At 34.9% G+C, this 12,531-nt stretch overlaps 1 protein-coding gene across 4 annotated transcripts in view; it reads left to right on the top strand.

Annotated features, from left to right (window-relative positions):
• The window catches only part of RUNX1T1 (RUNX1 partner transcriptional co-repressor 1), a 137,757-nt gene that overhangs the window by 112,130 nt on the left and 13,096 nt on the right, over positions 1-12,531 (top strand). For all 4 annotated transcript variants that reach the window (XM_019925153.3, XM_073794586.1, XM_073794588.1 and 1 more), the window contains 2 exons: positions 7,101-7,169; positions 12,267-12,457. In XM_019925153.3, the coding sequence (XP_019780712.1) occupies positions 7,101-7,169; positions 12,267-12,457 (260 nt within the window). The remainder of the gene's footprint in view (positions 1-7,100; positions 7,170-12,266; positions 12,458-12,531) is intronic.

Here is a 12,531-nt window from a genome sequence, read left to right as displayed (position 1 = left end):
TGTTATGTAATCAAAAGAATAAACTTGGTTTTAAAAACTCCTTAAGAGTACACAAATCACATTACTTTTAATGATGCTTAATGAATTCATATTTTTGGTAAAAAAGAGATCGCTTTGGTTTTAAGCTTTTATAGATTGTATTTTTCAAAGACTACAAGTAGTTCATTTCTTTGTTGGGACTCTGTTAAAACAGTCCTATTCTTTAGGGACACAGAACCCTAGATTGCGTTTTAAAGAAACTTACCACAGCCATAGGGAGAACCTGTCAAGAGCCACACAATATGCAAGTTTTAGCATCCAGCAGTTATATTTCCCTGGTGTCTTTTACCAGTAGATTCCTGAAGTCTTCGAGTTCCATCCATCTTGTGAGCTGGGCTATGGCTATAAATAAGGCAGGTAGTTTGTAATATGGGGCACAATCATTTACATTAAGTGCTTTCTGAGGTTTTCTCTTAGGCTTTGGAGTCGAATGTATTAGTGTGTGTAATTAAAGGATTAAGGATATTGACTGATAAATTTATGGATATGGATTTATGGATATAGGCATATGGATATGCCTAAGAGCTCCATATCCTATGATTATTCTACATGTGTTTCCTTTAGCTGGATTCTCTTAATTCTTAAGCTGCTGTCTGGTCTCAAATGAGACCTTCAGAATAATGTTATAGAAGATATCTGTAGTTCAAAATATTGCCCTAGTCACATTCCTATCTTAGAAACAATGACAACATTTAGTCATACACTCATTTTTAGCATTTTAAATTGTATTTGGTGACTGTACAGAGAAAAATGTAACTTCCATAACTGTTGTGTTGTGTTTGTTAAACTCATTCCCATTCTCGCTTTTGAAATATATCCATAGTATTAAGTCAGTTTGAGGGATTGGTAAGATAACATGATTAATCTATTACTAATTGAATTTGGGGAGTTCCCCCCAGATATTAAGTAAAGACTATTTTAAATGAGTAGCCTCTTAAACAGTTTTAAAGCTGAGTACACACTAAGTCCATAATGTTATTTCTACTCTTTAAGTCAAAAACAGGTTGTTATCTTGAAGGACTTTTGAAATAATACACTTTTCCTTGAAATAATAGATTTTAATTATTTGTATTATTATTATAACTCACTTGCTTTCCAGGAAAAAACTCCAAATATCCAAGTCTTAAGAAAATTGGAAAACTATTTTTTTAAACAATTTTTAATTTTTTTAAACAATTTAAAAACTATTTTTTAAACCTCAGAAAGAGGTTTTTGTTTTAAATGAAATGATACATCAACTTGATCATTCACAGAAGGCTTAGAGATTCATAAGTTTGTTGAATTAATACCACCTCCTGCCTCAAGTAATTGGTACAGAAATTAATATTTTAAAATTCCTTTGGCTGACAAGTTTTATCACTGTCACATGATTGAATTATAGAGTTTCTCATTAACTGTCTCAATGCTCAGGTAATCTAGCATGAAAGTTAAAGGCACAGGGTTTGAGCAGATGTCTGGATCTGAATCCCTGGTTCTTCTTACTAGTTTTGTGACCTTTGGCAAGTAACTCTCTGCCTCAGTTTCTTCATCTGTTAAGTGGGGATGGTAACAATACATATTTCATAGGTGTTTCTGTATTAAATGAGTTAACAGATATACAGCATATGGGACAGTGCCTGACACATAGTAGATGTGCTATAAGGAATAGCTATTATTATGATTTCTAACATGCAATCTCACAGTTTAGAGAGTAGCGAGCCGTACATAAAATTAGTGTTATTGCTTGGCACACAATTTTATGAAATTATAGTAGATTCTTAGGTATTTTTTCATTCCAAAAGTATTTCCAAGCAGTAATGTTTAGGTGGCTAATTTATATAATAGGCACAGAAACAAGAAAAGGGGAATTCCGTCTTAAATACAGTAAATCTGTTATACCTTTGGGACCCTAATTCATAATACAGGGCTATAGAAAAATAGTTTACTCCCATCCAAAGGAATATATTTTTCTACTTCTATACTATCAGATCATAAAAACCACAAACAAGTTATTCAGAGTATATCTGCCTAACAGTTTAGATTTTATGTACTTGTATTGATTCCTTTTAAATTACATCATGAAATTCATTTCAAGACGATGCATCTGAGCTCCTTTAAAGAGTCTACTATATTTAGTATATTGGGTTAAAAAAGACGTGACTACTAGTTAAATATGTCCATCTTTGAAAAACAAGAAGAGATGGTTGCCTCCTACAGCATTAGGTATTTTTATTGTTAAAGATGAAAATCCTAATGTAGTTCTTGGCTTCTAGGTTGGGTTGGGCTTCTGAACATAAAGTTGAGATTTCTGGATTTATTATCCTTTAAAACAAAAATAAGTAACATTTCTAAAGATGAACTCATTTAACCCTTCCTTTCTTTTGATGGTTTTTGTAATAGATATTATCATGATCACAGCCTCATTCTGCCCACTACAGGATGAAGGCCATAACATAGGTGTTGCCAAGCTTTGAGCATTGCTGTCCTGGGTCATATGAGGTCACATTGGTTCTCCAAAGGCCATCAGCTCATCCCTTCATGTATATTGATGGCGGCCCTTGCTGTATCTAGTATCCAATGGTCTCCATCTGTCGTAAGTGTAGTGCATCTTCCATCTCTTCCATACATCATAGATTGCTTTTTCTGTCTTTTCACATTTCTTAAAACATTTCCCCCACTTCGACTTGGTCTCATTTCATAGATGTATCTTCTGGGGGCTCCCCTCCTCCTCTTCTTTCATCCCCAAGCAGTTTGCATCCCAAAGTAAGCTAAACGTAATTTATAAGGTCTTTTCTATAATTTTTCCATCTTTCAGTAGTTACATATGTATACATTTCACATTTTAAACCATCTCGCACAGACTCTTCTGTTTTTGTTTCACCACTGCATTTTAGAACAACCATCTATTTTACAGCAACTTATATTTTATAGGTGGTCAAGATTTAATGGTTAAAAATTAGCTTCTTCAGAATCTGAGCCTCAGAATGTTTTGCATAAGTTTGTCTAGATTCACCAATAATCTAAAATAAGAAAGTCTTAAGAGAGAAGTTGTCTCTTGTAATATTGATCAATTTCAGGATTTGTTTTGGTTTTTCACTTTTTTTTTTTTTTTCTTTTTTGCGGTAAGCGGGCCTCTCCCTGTTGTGGCTTCTCCCGTTGCGGAGCACAGGCTCCGGACGCGCAGGCTCAGCGGCCATGGCTCACGGGCCCAGCCGCTCCGCGGCATGTGGGATCTTCCCGGACCGGGGCACGAACCCATGTCCCCTGCATCGGCAGGTGGACTCTCAACCACTGCGCCACTAGGGAAGACCTGTTTTGGTTTTTTAAACTCAGTTTTGCATATGTGGACTCTGTTATTGCTACTAGTTAATCAGAAGAGAAAATATTAAATTAATCATTCAGTTTCTGTAGCTATTAAAGTAGAATTTGTCAGTGAATCAAAATAGTTTCTGAGCAGTACCTCTACTGTCATCACTTCATTCTTTCTGTTGGTACACCTGATGCTTAGCTAGGACACAGTAACTTAGAACTGGAGGGGATATTGTAAAATATGTATATATATATGTAAATAGGTGTATATTATATAAAAAATTTTATTTGCCTTTATATTCTGCAGCATTTTGAGGAAAAAAACACTTTCTTAGGATAGGATTAAGAAAACTTTTGCTTGATTGTAGTTGGTACTTCTATCAGGGTTCTAGGTTAGGTGGAGTTTGACTCTATGTGAATAAGACAATGTATCATTGAGAATTCTAGGGAAATGTAGCCAAGAAGGTGAAATACAGCACAACTTTCCAGTATGGCATATGGATCCTCACGATCTATACAGACTGTATAGCACACGGGAAGGTGGGTGCACAGTTGACTCCAGTACACTATCTATCTTTGAGCAAATTTGGGGGCTATTCATGAGGTTTGAATAAAATTTATAAAAGTATCACCTAAGAAGTTTGAGGACTTCCCATCAAGGGTTCAGACAGTGAATTGCTAATTATAGACATAACTTCTCTCCCCAAGTGACATGTACTGAGGGAGTAAAAATTTACTGGTGTGTATTACTTAATCCAAACCTCTTCAATGGTTTTGTTTTGTCTAAAGTTTTGTGCCCTTTGGATGTCAGTGCTGGGTGAAAAAAGAAACTTTATGGTTCTCTTTTCACCTTAGTTTTTTTAAATAAGGAAATAAGTATACAGGTGGCCCTCCGTATCCGCAGGTTCCACATCCATGGATTCAACCTAGCACACATCAAAAGTATTTGGGAAAAAAAATTCCAGAAAGTTCCAAAAAGCAAAACTTGAATTTGCCATGTGCTGGCAGCTATTTACATAGCATTTACATTGTGTTATAAATTATAAGTAATCTAGATATGATTTAAAGTATAGGAAAGGATGTGTGTAGCAAACAAATTGGCATCCAAAGCAAATACCATGCTTTTTTTTTGTTAATTAAAGTGTAGTTGATTTACAGTGTTGTTAATTTCTGTGGTACAGCACAGTGGTTCAGTTATATATGCATTCTTTTAAAAATTCTTTTCCATTATGGTTTATCACAGGTTATTGAATATAGTTCCCTGTGCTATACAGTAGGACCTTGTTGTTTATCCATTCTATATATAATAGTCTGCATCTGCTAACCCCAAGCTCCCAATTCATCCCTCCCCCACCCAACCTCCCCCTTGGCCACCACAAGTCTATTCTCTATGTCTGTGAGTCTGTTTCTGTTTCACTCCTGGGTATATATCTGGATAAAACTGCAATTCAAAAAGATACATGCACCTCTATGTTCAGAGCAGCACTATTCACTATGCCATTTTATAGAAGGGACTTGAACATCCTCGGATCTTGGTCCCCTTCAGATACCAAAGGATGACTGTATATCCATTCTTACTGGGCAACCTGCTAAATAATAATGATGGGAGTAGCACTAACATCTAATCAGAGTTTAGGATGTGCCATGCCAAGCATGTAGTAGGAAGTACCTCGCTGAGTCCTCACAGCAGCAATCTCAAATGTAGTAGTATTGTCCCCACTTTACAGATGTGGTGGCTGAGACATGGAGAAACTAACTTGCCCAGTGTCACAGGGAGAGCAGGTGGCAAAGCCAAGATTCACCTTCTCTGGGCTTTAGAACTAACTCTTCTGCCTGTGCTGCCTACGGCTGGTAATTAGTATTTGGATAACTTAACATCAGTTTCCCTGTTCCCTATAAATATAACAGTCCATTAAAAAATATTTTTTATAAAGTTATAACTCTTTCCTTAACCCAATAAATGGAAAATTTTTTGTTTTCTTTTTTTTTTTTTTTTTTGCTACTGTGGAGAAAGCATTTTTTTGTTTGTCTTCAGACTTTACAAATCTATTCTTATCCAGTAAATTATTCTTAAGCCAAAGTCTTTTCTCCTAAAAATAAATATCTAAAAGTTGTCTTAAGTAAATCTCTGTTTCACTGTGTCATGTGGCTAAATGTGAACTTGAACTTGACTGCACTTTATAATGATGTGAAAGGTAATTTTGACAAATCTAATTAGGCACGTGATATTTCTTGGAAGTCGTATATGCATCAAACGGTTTTATCAAGCTCTTTAGCAAATGAAAATTACTTAAATAAAGCCATTTTGCTTTTCATCATTTACTGTATAGAAATGAATGTGTACATGAGAATGCATGGGTATTTCCAGTCCATTTGATTATCAAGTAGTCATAAAATTATAACGTAAACTTTTAAAAATAAACTTTTTATATTTGGAATAATTTTAGACTTAAGGAAACATTTCAAAGATAGTACAGAGAGTTTCCATATGCCCTTCACTAAGCTATAATAAGGTTTTGCTAATTCAGAATAGTTGTGGAAATTTTATGTTCTGGCCAACTGATAATCTGTGTACCCTCGAAGGATTCAAAATATTCAAATGTGTCTAAGGCATTCAAATATAAAATGATATACTTAGATAAATTGATTGTGCTTTTCTCATTCTGTAGCTCCATAAAATATAGAAAACTGGACTGAATTTCTTTTGATCTTCACCATACATTAGATAGAGTATTCTTTAAAAAGTCTGCTACTTAACATTTCTTATACATGTAGAGAAAACTTCAATTATTTGAAATTTATCATGGGTTGAAAGATTGCTATATTTATAAAAGTTAAAATGATTTTTTTTCTTCCCCTCAAACTTCTAAATACATAGACTTTCATTTGAAAATCCAGTATGGAAGAAGTTTAGTGCATATTTTATCTCTGAAAGACTGTACACTTTACTTTCAAGCATATATAAAAACATATATAAAAGGTTTCATGTCATTTTCATGAAGATGTTATTTTGGAGGTGAGCATTCCTACATCAGCTTTATTATGATCCGTTTTCTCAAACTTTTAAAATTTGGTCAGCATAAAAGCACAGCATTTCACTTAAAGTGGAACTTCATTTTTTTTTTTTTTTTTCCGGAAAGCATGTCATGTACTAGTTATATTTGGTCAACTGGCTATCTGTGAATCCATTCTAATGATTCTTTCTTGCTTCCATCCATGTCAAATCTATATGATCTAATTTTTATGAGAATTTTGAATGCTCATCAAGATTTTTTAAAGTAATTGTTAGAGCTGGTTAGCCATGGAATCAGGCTCACTATTTATTGAAAGGTGGTAGAATCAGAGCTGTGTGAAAATTATGTTACCCTAACATTTGACTTTCTAACTACCAATTTGACTTTGGAAAAAAAAAGAAAATTACCAGATACAGTTTATTTTCTTTAATAAAATAAAATATACCCATAGAAATTCCCATACTTAAGGAGTGTTGGGAACAGTGTTCCCAAATATCATATTATATAATGAAATATTTAGAGTTGTTTTGGCTTTGAGCATACAAGGCATTTAGACCAATGACCTGTTTTCCTTGTGCTCTGATGACTGGTCTTGCTATTTTTGTTTATTTTTTAGAAGTGAAATGCCCAGCCTTTTAAAACTATGTTTTTGTAGAGAAGCTGAGATAGTGGGCATTGCTTGCTTCTACCCTGTGTAATGACGTAACAGTGCTTATGGTGCTTTCCTCCTCTCTCCACCAATTTTTATTCTTTTCATAGATGCACATCGGGAATTCCTTCACAGGCCTGCTTCTGGATATGTGCCAGAGGAGATCTGGAAGAAAGCTGGTAAGAATTGTTTAAAAACACGAATTTAGTGTTCTGGCAGCTGTGTGCAGTTGTTAATGAAGTGACGTGAAGAATGACAAGAAGGGACTTTACTGCTAACAACAACAAAACAAACCCCCACATACAAAATTTAAAAATCCTGATGAATATTCTTAAACCAGGCCTGATTAGAACATGAAATAGTTTTTATTTTAGTAGCATCTGCTAGTGCTACTGTAATGAGAGTCTGGTGATGCTTCTGTTATAAACCCCATTTTTCAGGGGCTATAATGGTTTCAGGCTGGAAGCCTGAGGTCTCAGATTGCATGCAATTTTTCCTTCATGAAAACAAAGTCTGGTGTTTTACTTCAGCCTTCTCTTCTAATTTTTTTTAATTGGGGTATAATTGACATATATCTCCTGAATTCTTTTTAAATGTATCACAGCAAATCTAGTTCACTTGCTGAGGCACTCAGAAGTTTTATGGTTACAACCAGTTTTTAAAGTTGATCTTTTGTGCTCATTAATATTCAATGACCAGAACTAAATTAAGTTAAATGACAAAGTTGCTAAATTTCTATTTTTCCTTTCCATGTATACTGTCTGATTTTCATTAAGGGATATTGTTCTGCGTTTTGAAGTAGATTTAAATTTCTGATGACTCATTGACTTATTGGGCTTAAAGAAGTTCAAATCTGGCAGAATCTTGGTAGAACACCAGCACTTTAAAAGTTGAGCCAAAACCTTATTTTTAAAAAGAAACCAACTCAGGAGATAAAGCACAAACCTGTTTCAAGAGTTAAAAATGACATTGCAAATACATAATGTGGCTTTGAGCTACTATAACTTCAACTGTTAAAATAGTTTGTCTGAGTTGAGAGACTGGAAAATGCTGTTTCTGCAGACGATCAGACGGGTATAGGGCTGAGAACCACAATCAAGGAGGAAAGGGTTTTTTTTTCCCCGCAGAAGATTTCTGTTTGGGTTTTGATTTGACACAGCTATGTCTATAGTTCTGTGCAACTTGGTGACTCTGGTCCCTTGGCTCTTGTTCGAGTTTTGTGGTTGTTTTTTAAATTTTCTAAGAAATAACTCTTTTTGTAAGTGGGACAGGGAGTTTCAAAATCTGATAGTATAGCAGTGTAGATTAAGAACCAGAGAAAGATCTCTTGCATGTCCAGTATACAAATAAGGTAGATCCATTCAGCCTAAAGGTTAAGGTTTATATATGTGTATATGTGTGTGTGTGTGTGTGTGTGTGTGTGTGTGTGTGTGTGTGTGTGTGTATATATATATATATATATATATATATATATATATAATCTGTATAGTCTTACCAGATTTAGAGCATCGCCTCTAAGAAGATTTTCTACCAGGATAATAGTCATGGGATACTCATAAGATGTTAAAATGTGCTGGGTGCCACCTACCTGGAGAAGGAATTGCTACATCTTTCTTCTGACCATTTTTCTTCCCCAATTTTAAGCTGTCAGTTCAACTTATTCCAATAATAGGTACAAAGAGTTGCCATTTTGGATAGCACAAGGATGACTTTTTATGTTGAGGGATAGAATCTCTGCATTTCCCTATTTATGTGTATTTAAGTTAAATCTTGATAGTTCATAAAGAAAAATTGACAGTGAAGTCTTGTGCAATCCAAATTCCTTCTGTGCTATTATCTACTCAAGCCTTTGTTTGACTGCTGTGAAGTGAGAGCAGATTTTTCTGAATATACCACCTTTGTTGGAAAGTCAACTTGAATAGCTATGCACAAAGGAAATCCTACCATAAGTGGTAAGCATTTGGAAGCAGATTCAAAACTTCATTATGTACTTTCCACTTAATCAGTTTTTTTTTTTTTTTAACTTGACATGTTGTAATCTATTGAGTCCACTATTATTTTTCTTCACTGTCTGTTTTGTGGGTTTCCGAAACCAGTTCTGGGTGTACTTTGCATCATGGGGACTCTGAGAGGAGGGAAAGAGCAATCCTTGTTTATGTGGTGTCCATGCATTCTCTAAGAAGGGTTAAACCTTATCAAACCATGTTTCAAATATTTTTAATATGTGCCTATCCATCTACATTAGGTCTTCAGTCTAAAATCTGACTTGGAAGTAGTGTCCATTAAATTTGTATTCTTATTACTATCTTAGGGATAGTGATATCCCTAATCTGCTGCAGAAAAACAGTTTGGGAATTGTTTTCTATGGATAGATGCTAAATTTTAAGGAGTATATTGAATCTCTAAAGTATAGATGACAGTTTCACCTGGAAGTCTCAAGTAACTGCTTATAATATTTATCTTTATAGACTTCTTAGAAAGCATTTCTAGTGTTCGAAGTGTCAAGGCATTCCAACATGAGGAAAACACCAAAGGCAGAACAGGACATCTACACTCAGCCTGTTAAAATTTGAAAGCTTTTCCCCCCCAAGAGTCTAAAATTGGCTGTGGGCAATTTTTTTTCCCTAGGAAAAAACCTATAAAGTGTGTCTTTGCAATGAAACTATTATACACTACCTTTGTGACAAAAGATAAGTAAATAAAATCAAGTTTAAAGCATTTGAAAGATATCAAAGGGGCAGAGCTCTAAAATTCAATGTACTATAACCCATGCATCTTCTTTTCAGAGAAAATTATAATTGCAAAAAGTATATCCTGTGCTTGAAAGTACATCATGTAATATTTTGCACCATTTTATTTTGAAATTATTTCGAACTTGCAGAAAAAGTTGCAAAAAATAGTAAAAACAAATCCCATATACCTTTCTCCCAATTTTCCCTATTTCACCATATTTGCTTTGATGTCTTTTGTTTCTCTCTTCCTCTTTCCTTCCCTCTTTTTCTGTTGTGCATTATATTTTTCACCTCAGTACTTCAGAGTAAGTTGCAGACATGATGTCCCTTTACCGTAAACATTTTAGTGTGTATTTCCTAAGAACAAGGACATTTTCTTGTGTAACCACAGTACAGTTACCACAATCAGGATATTAACATTCATACAACACAATTATTTAACCTACAGACCGTATTCAAAGTTTGCATGTAATCCTAATAATACAATATAATATAATGATATCCATATTAAATATTTGGAGTCCTAACAAATGACGAAGGCCATATCAGTTTTCCCCTAAAAGTAGTATTTTTTAAAGCAACCGCAAAGATAACAAAACACACTCTGAAGTTTAAAGGTCTTTATAAAATTGGAAAAAGTCTACCATAAATATAGTTTTTAAATTGCAACTGTTTTCTTCAGTATATTTCTTTTTCAAACGATCAGTGAATGTTTGCAGTTGGTAATAAATATTCAAGCACCTTGCACATGTCCTACCAATTCTCTTTGCTGATCTGTACGTGCCTGTGGGATTAGAATAGGAATGCATAATTTAAATATAAATTGCCTGATTTGCATATACAATTAGTCAAGCTACAGCTTTGATCGTAAGCAAAAATTATTGTCCTGTATTACCACTTAGATAGAATTTTAATTCACCTTGAATATTCAAACCAAATTAGACCCTGACTGTATAGTTAGAAGGGCAGTGCTTCCCTGGTGCCCCAAGTCATTTATGATAGGATAATAAAGGCATCTTTTCACCTCCTGGTGAAGAAGGTGCTGCCAGCTCTGTGCAGTGCTCTGTTTTCAGATTTTAAATACATATCTTAAAGCAACCAACAAAGGCTTAACATATTTTAGTTAATATTTCCAGTCTGGATCCTTCCCTGTAATTTAGTTTATAAAATCTAGCAGACAGTAATTACAAATGAATAAACAAACTTCAGAAATAATTCTGGGAAAATGGTGGAGGCTACAAAAGTCACCATGGTTAATTATTAGTGGAGGGCTTTTCATGATCCTCAAGTCATGAACTATGGATGTGTGAAATATAACTACAGAAATTTAAGGAACTATAGGAGTACTTGCATCTCTTAACATTTTTTATCTACAGTAAAACATTTTTATTAGGAATCTATGTTTTTAATTAAACAGAACATTTAATTAAGGTGCTTTTCAAGTGAGTGAAACAATTAAGTGAAAACACTTGAATGAAACATGTCATAATTAGTTTTAATAGAGTGTTAATTGGTAGTAGGTTTGCCAAGTTAATAATTACTGCTTATTAAATTTTCAATTAATCATTGTCATTTTGCTTTGAATAAAGATGAAAATTAGATAAACTAATTCAGGGGGAGGATATTTTCCCTTGTTAATTAGAACAGTTAATTTTTTAAAATGGAAATTACTTGTTTTAGTTGTCAATCTTATGTTTTACATTAGTCAAATCTTTGCACCCTTTCCACAGCCAAAAATAAAGAGCTAATTTGACACCTTGCAGGTTTGTAGTCAGGCCTGATTGTTTTGGCCTGCAGTATGATTCAATTATATTTGTCTAGTGCAACAGTTGGTTATGCAAGACTTTATATTTGATTCAGTAGATGGACAACAGCTGAAAGTCTGGAAATGAGAAAATGATTTTTTTTTAAATCCCTACCATTTAGTCTATAGAGTCATATGTCCACATTACTCAGGAAATGACAAGAAAAAGAAAAGCTGGATCTTCTGTATGTTTCATCTTCAATTTTCTTTAAAAGGGCTGCATTAAATTAATTTCGTTATTGTGTTGTATCTTTTACTAGCAAAATAACTTTGCATTTACATATGTGTCTGTGTAAAATCTGTTCCCTTCCTCTCTTTCCCTGAAAGCTTTACCCCTGTACTCCCTGTGTTCATATTAACCTATTGCATTGTGGCAAAACACCTTCTTCTTGTGTCTGAATTATCCAGGCAGGATTCTTGTGGTTATTTTCGCCTTTTGTCTACTTAGTCTGGTCTCAGAATCCTTTCTGGGGTACTAGTTTGGTAGAAAAGTTGTAGTGATGCTACAGTAGTTTAAAAGATATTCCCAGGAGTGTAAATTAAAGGAAAAAATCTCACCCTTTGCTCTCTTAAAATGAATTTCCAAAATGTGGTTCTTTAGACAGCCGGAAGAACTGCCCAGTAATTGGGATGAAAGTCATGCGTGTTGTCTAGCATTCTGTGTAACAGCGATCAGTAGCCCAGGTCCCGCGCTAACAAAGAGCTGTTCTCTTGTCCGGTCCGGCCCGCCTGGCACGCAGAGGAGGCGGTCAACGAGGTGAAGCGGCAGGCGATGACCGAGCTACAGAAGGCTGTGTCCGAGGCGGAGCGGAAAGCGCACGATATGATCACCTCGGAGCGCGCCAAGATGGAGCGCACGGTGGCAGAGGCCAAGCGGCAGGCGGCGGAGGATGCTCTCGCTGTCATCAACCAGCAGGAAGATTCGAGCGAGGTGAGGTGCCAATGGAAGACTCCCTGGGGAGATGCTTCCGTTAATGAGGGCGGGCCTTTTCGATTTCAGGAGAT

This window comes from Tursiops truncatus, chromosome 17, assembly GCF_011762595.2.
Source record: "Tursiops truncatus isolate mTurTru1 chromosome 17, mTurTru1.mat.Y, whole genome shotgun sequence".
In the NCBI taxonomy this organism is placed as follows: Eukaryota; Metazoa; Chordata; class Mammalia; order Artiodactyla; family Delphinidae; genus Tursiops; species Tursiops truncatus.
The sequence above is the reverse complement of the archived record's forward strand: the minus strand, read 5'-3'. Positions and strand labels throughout refer to the sequence as shown.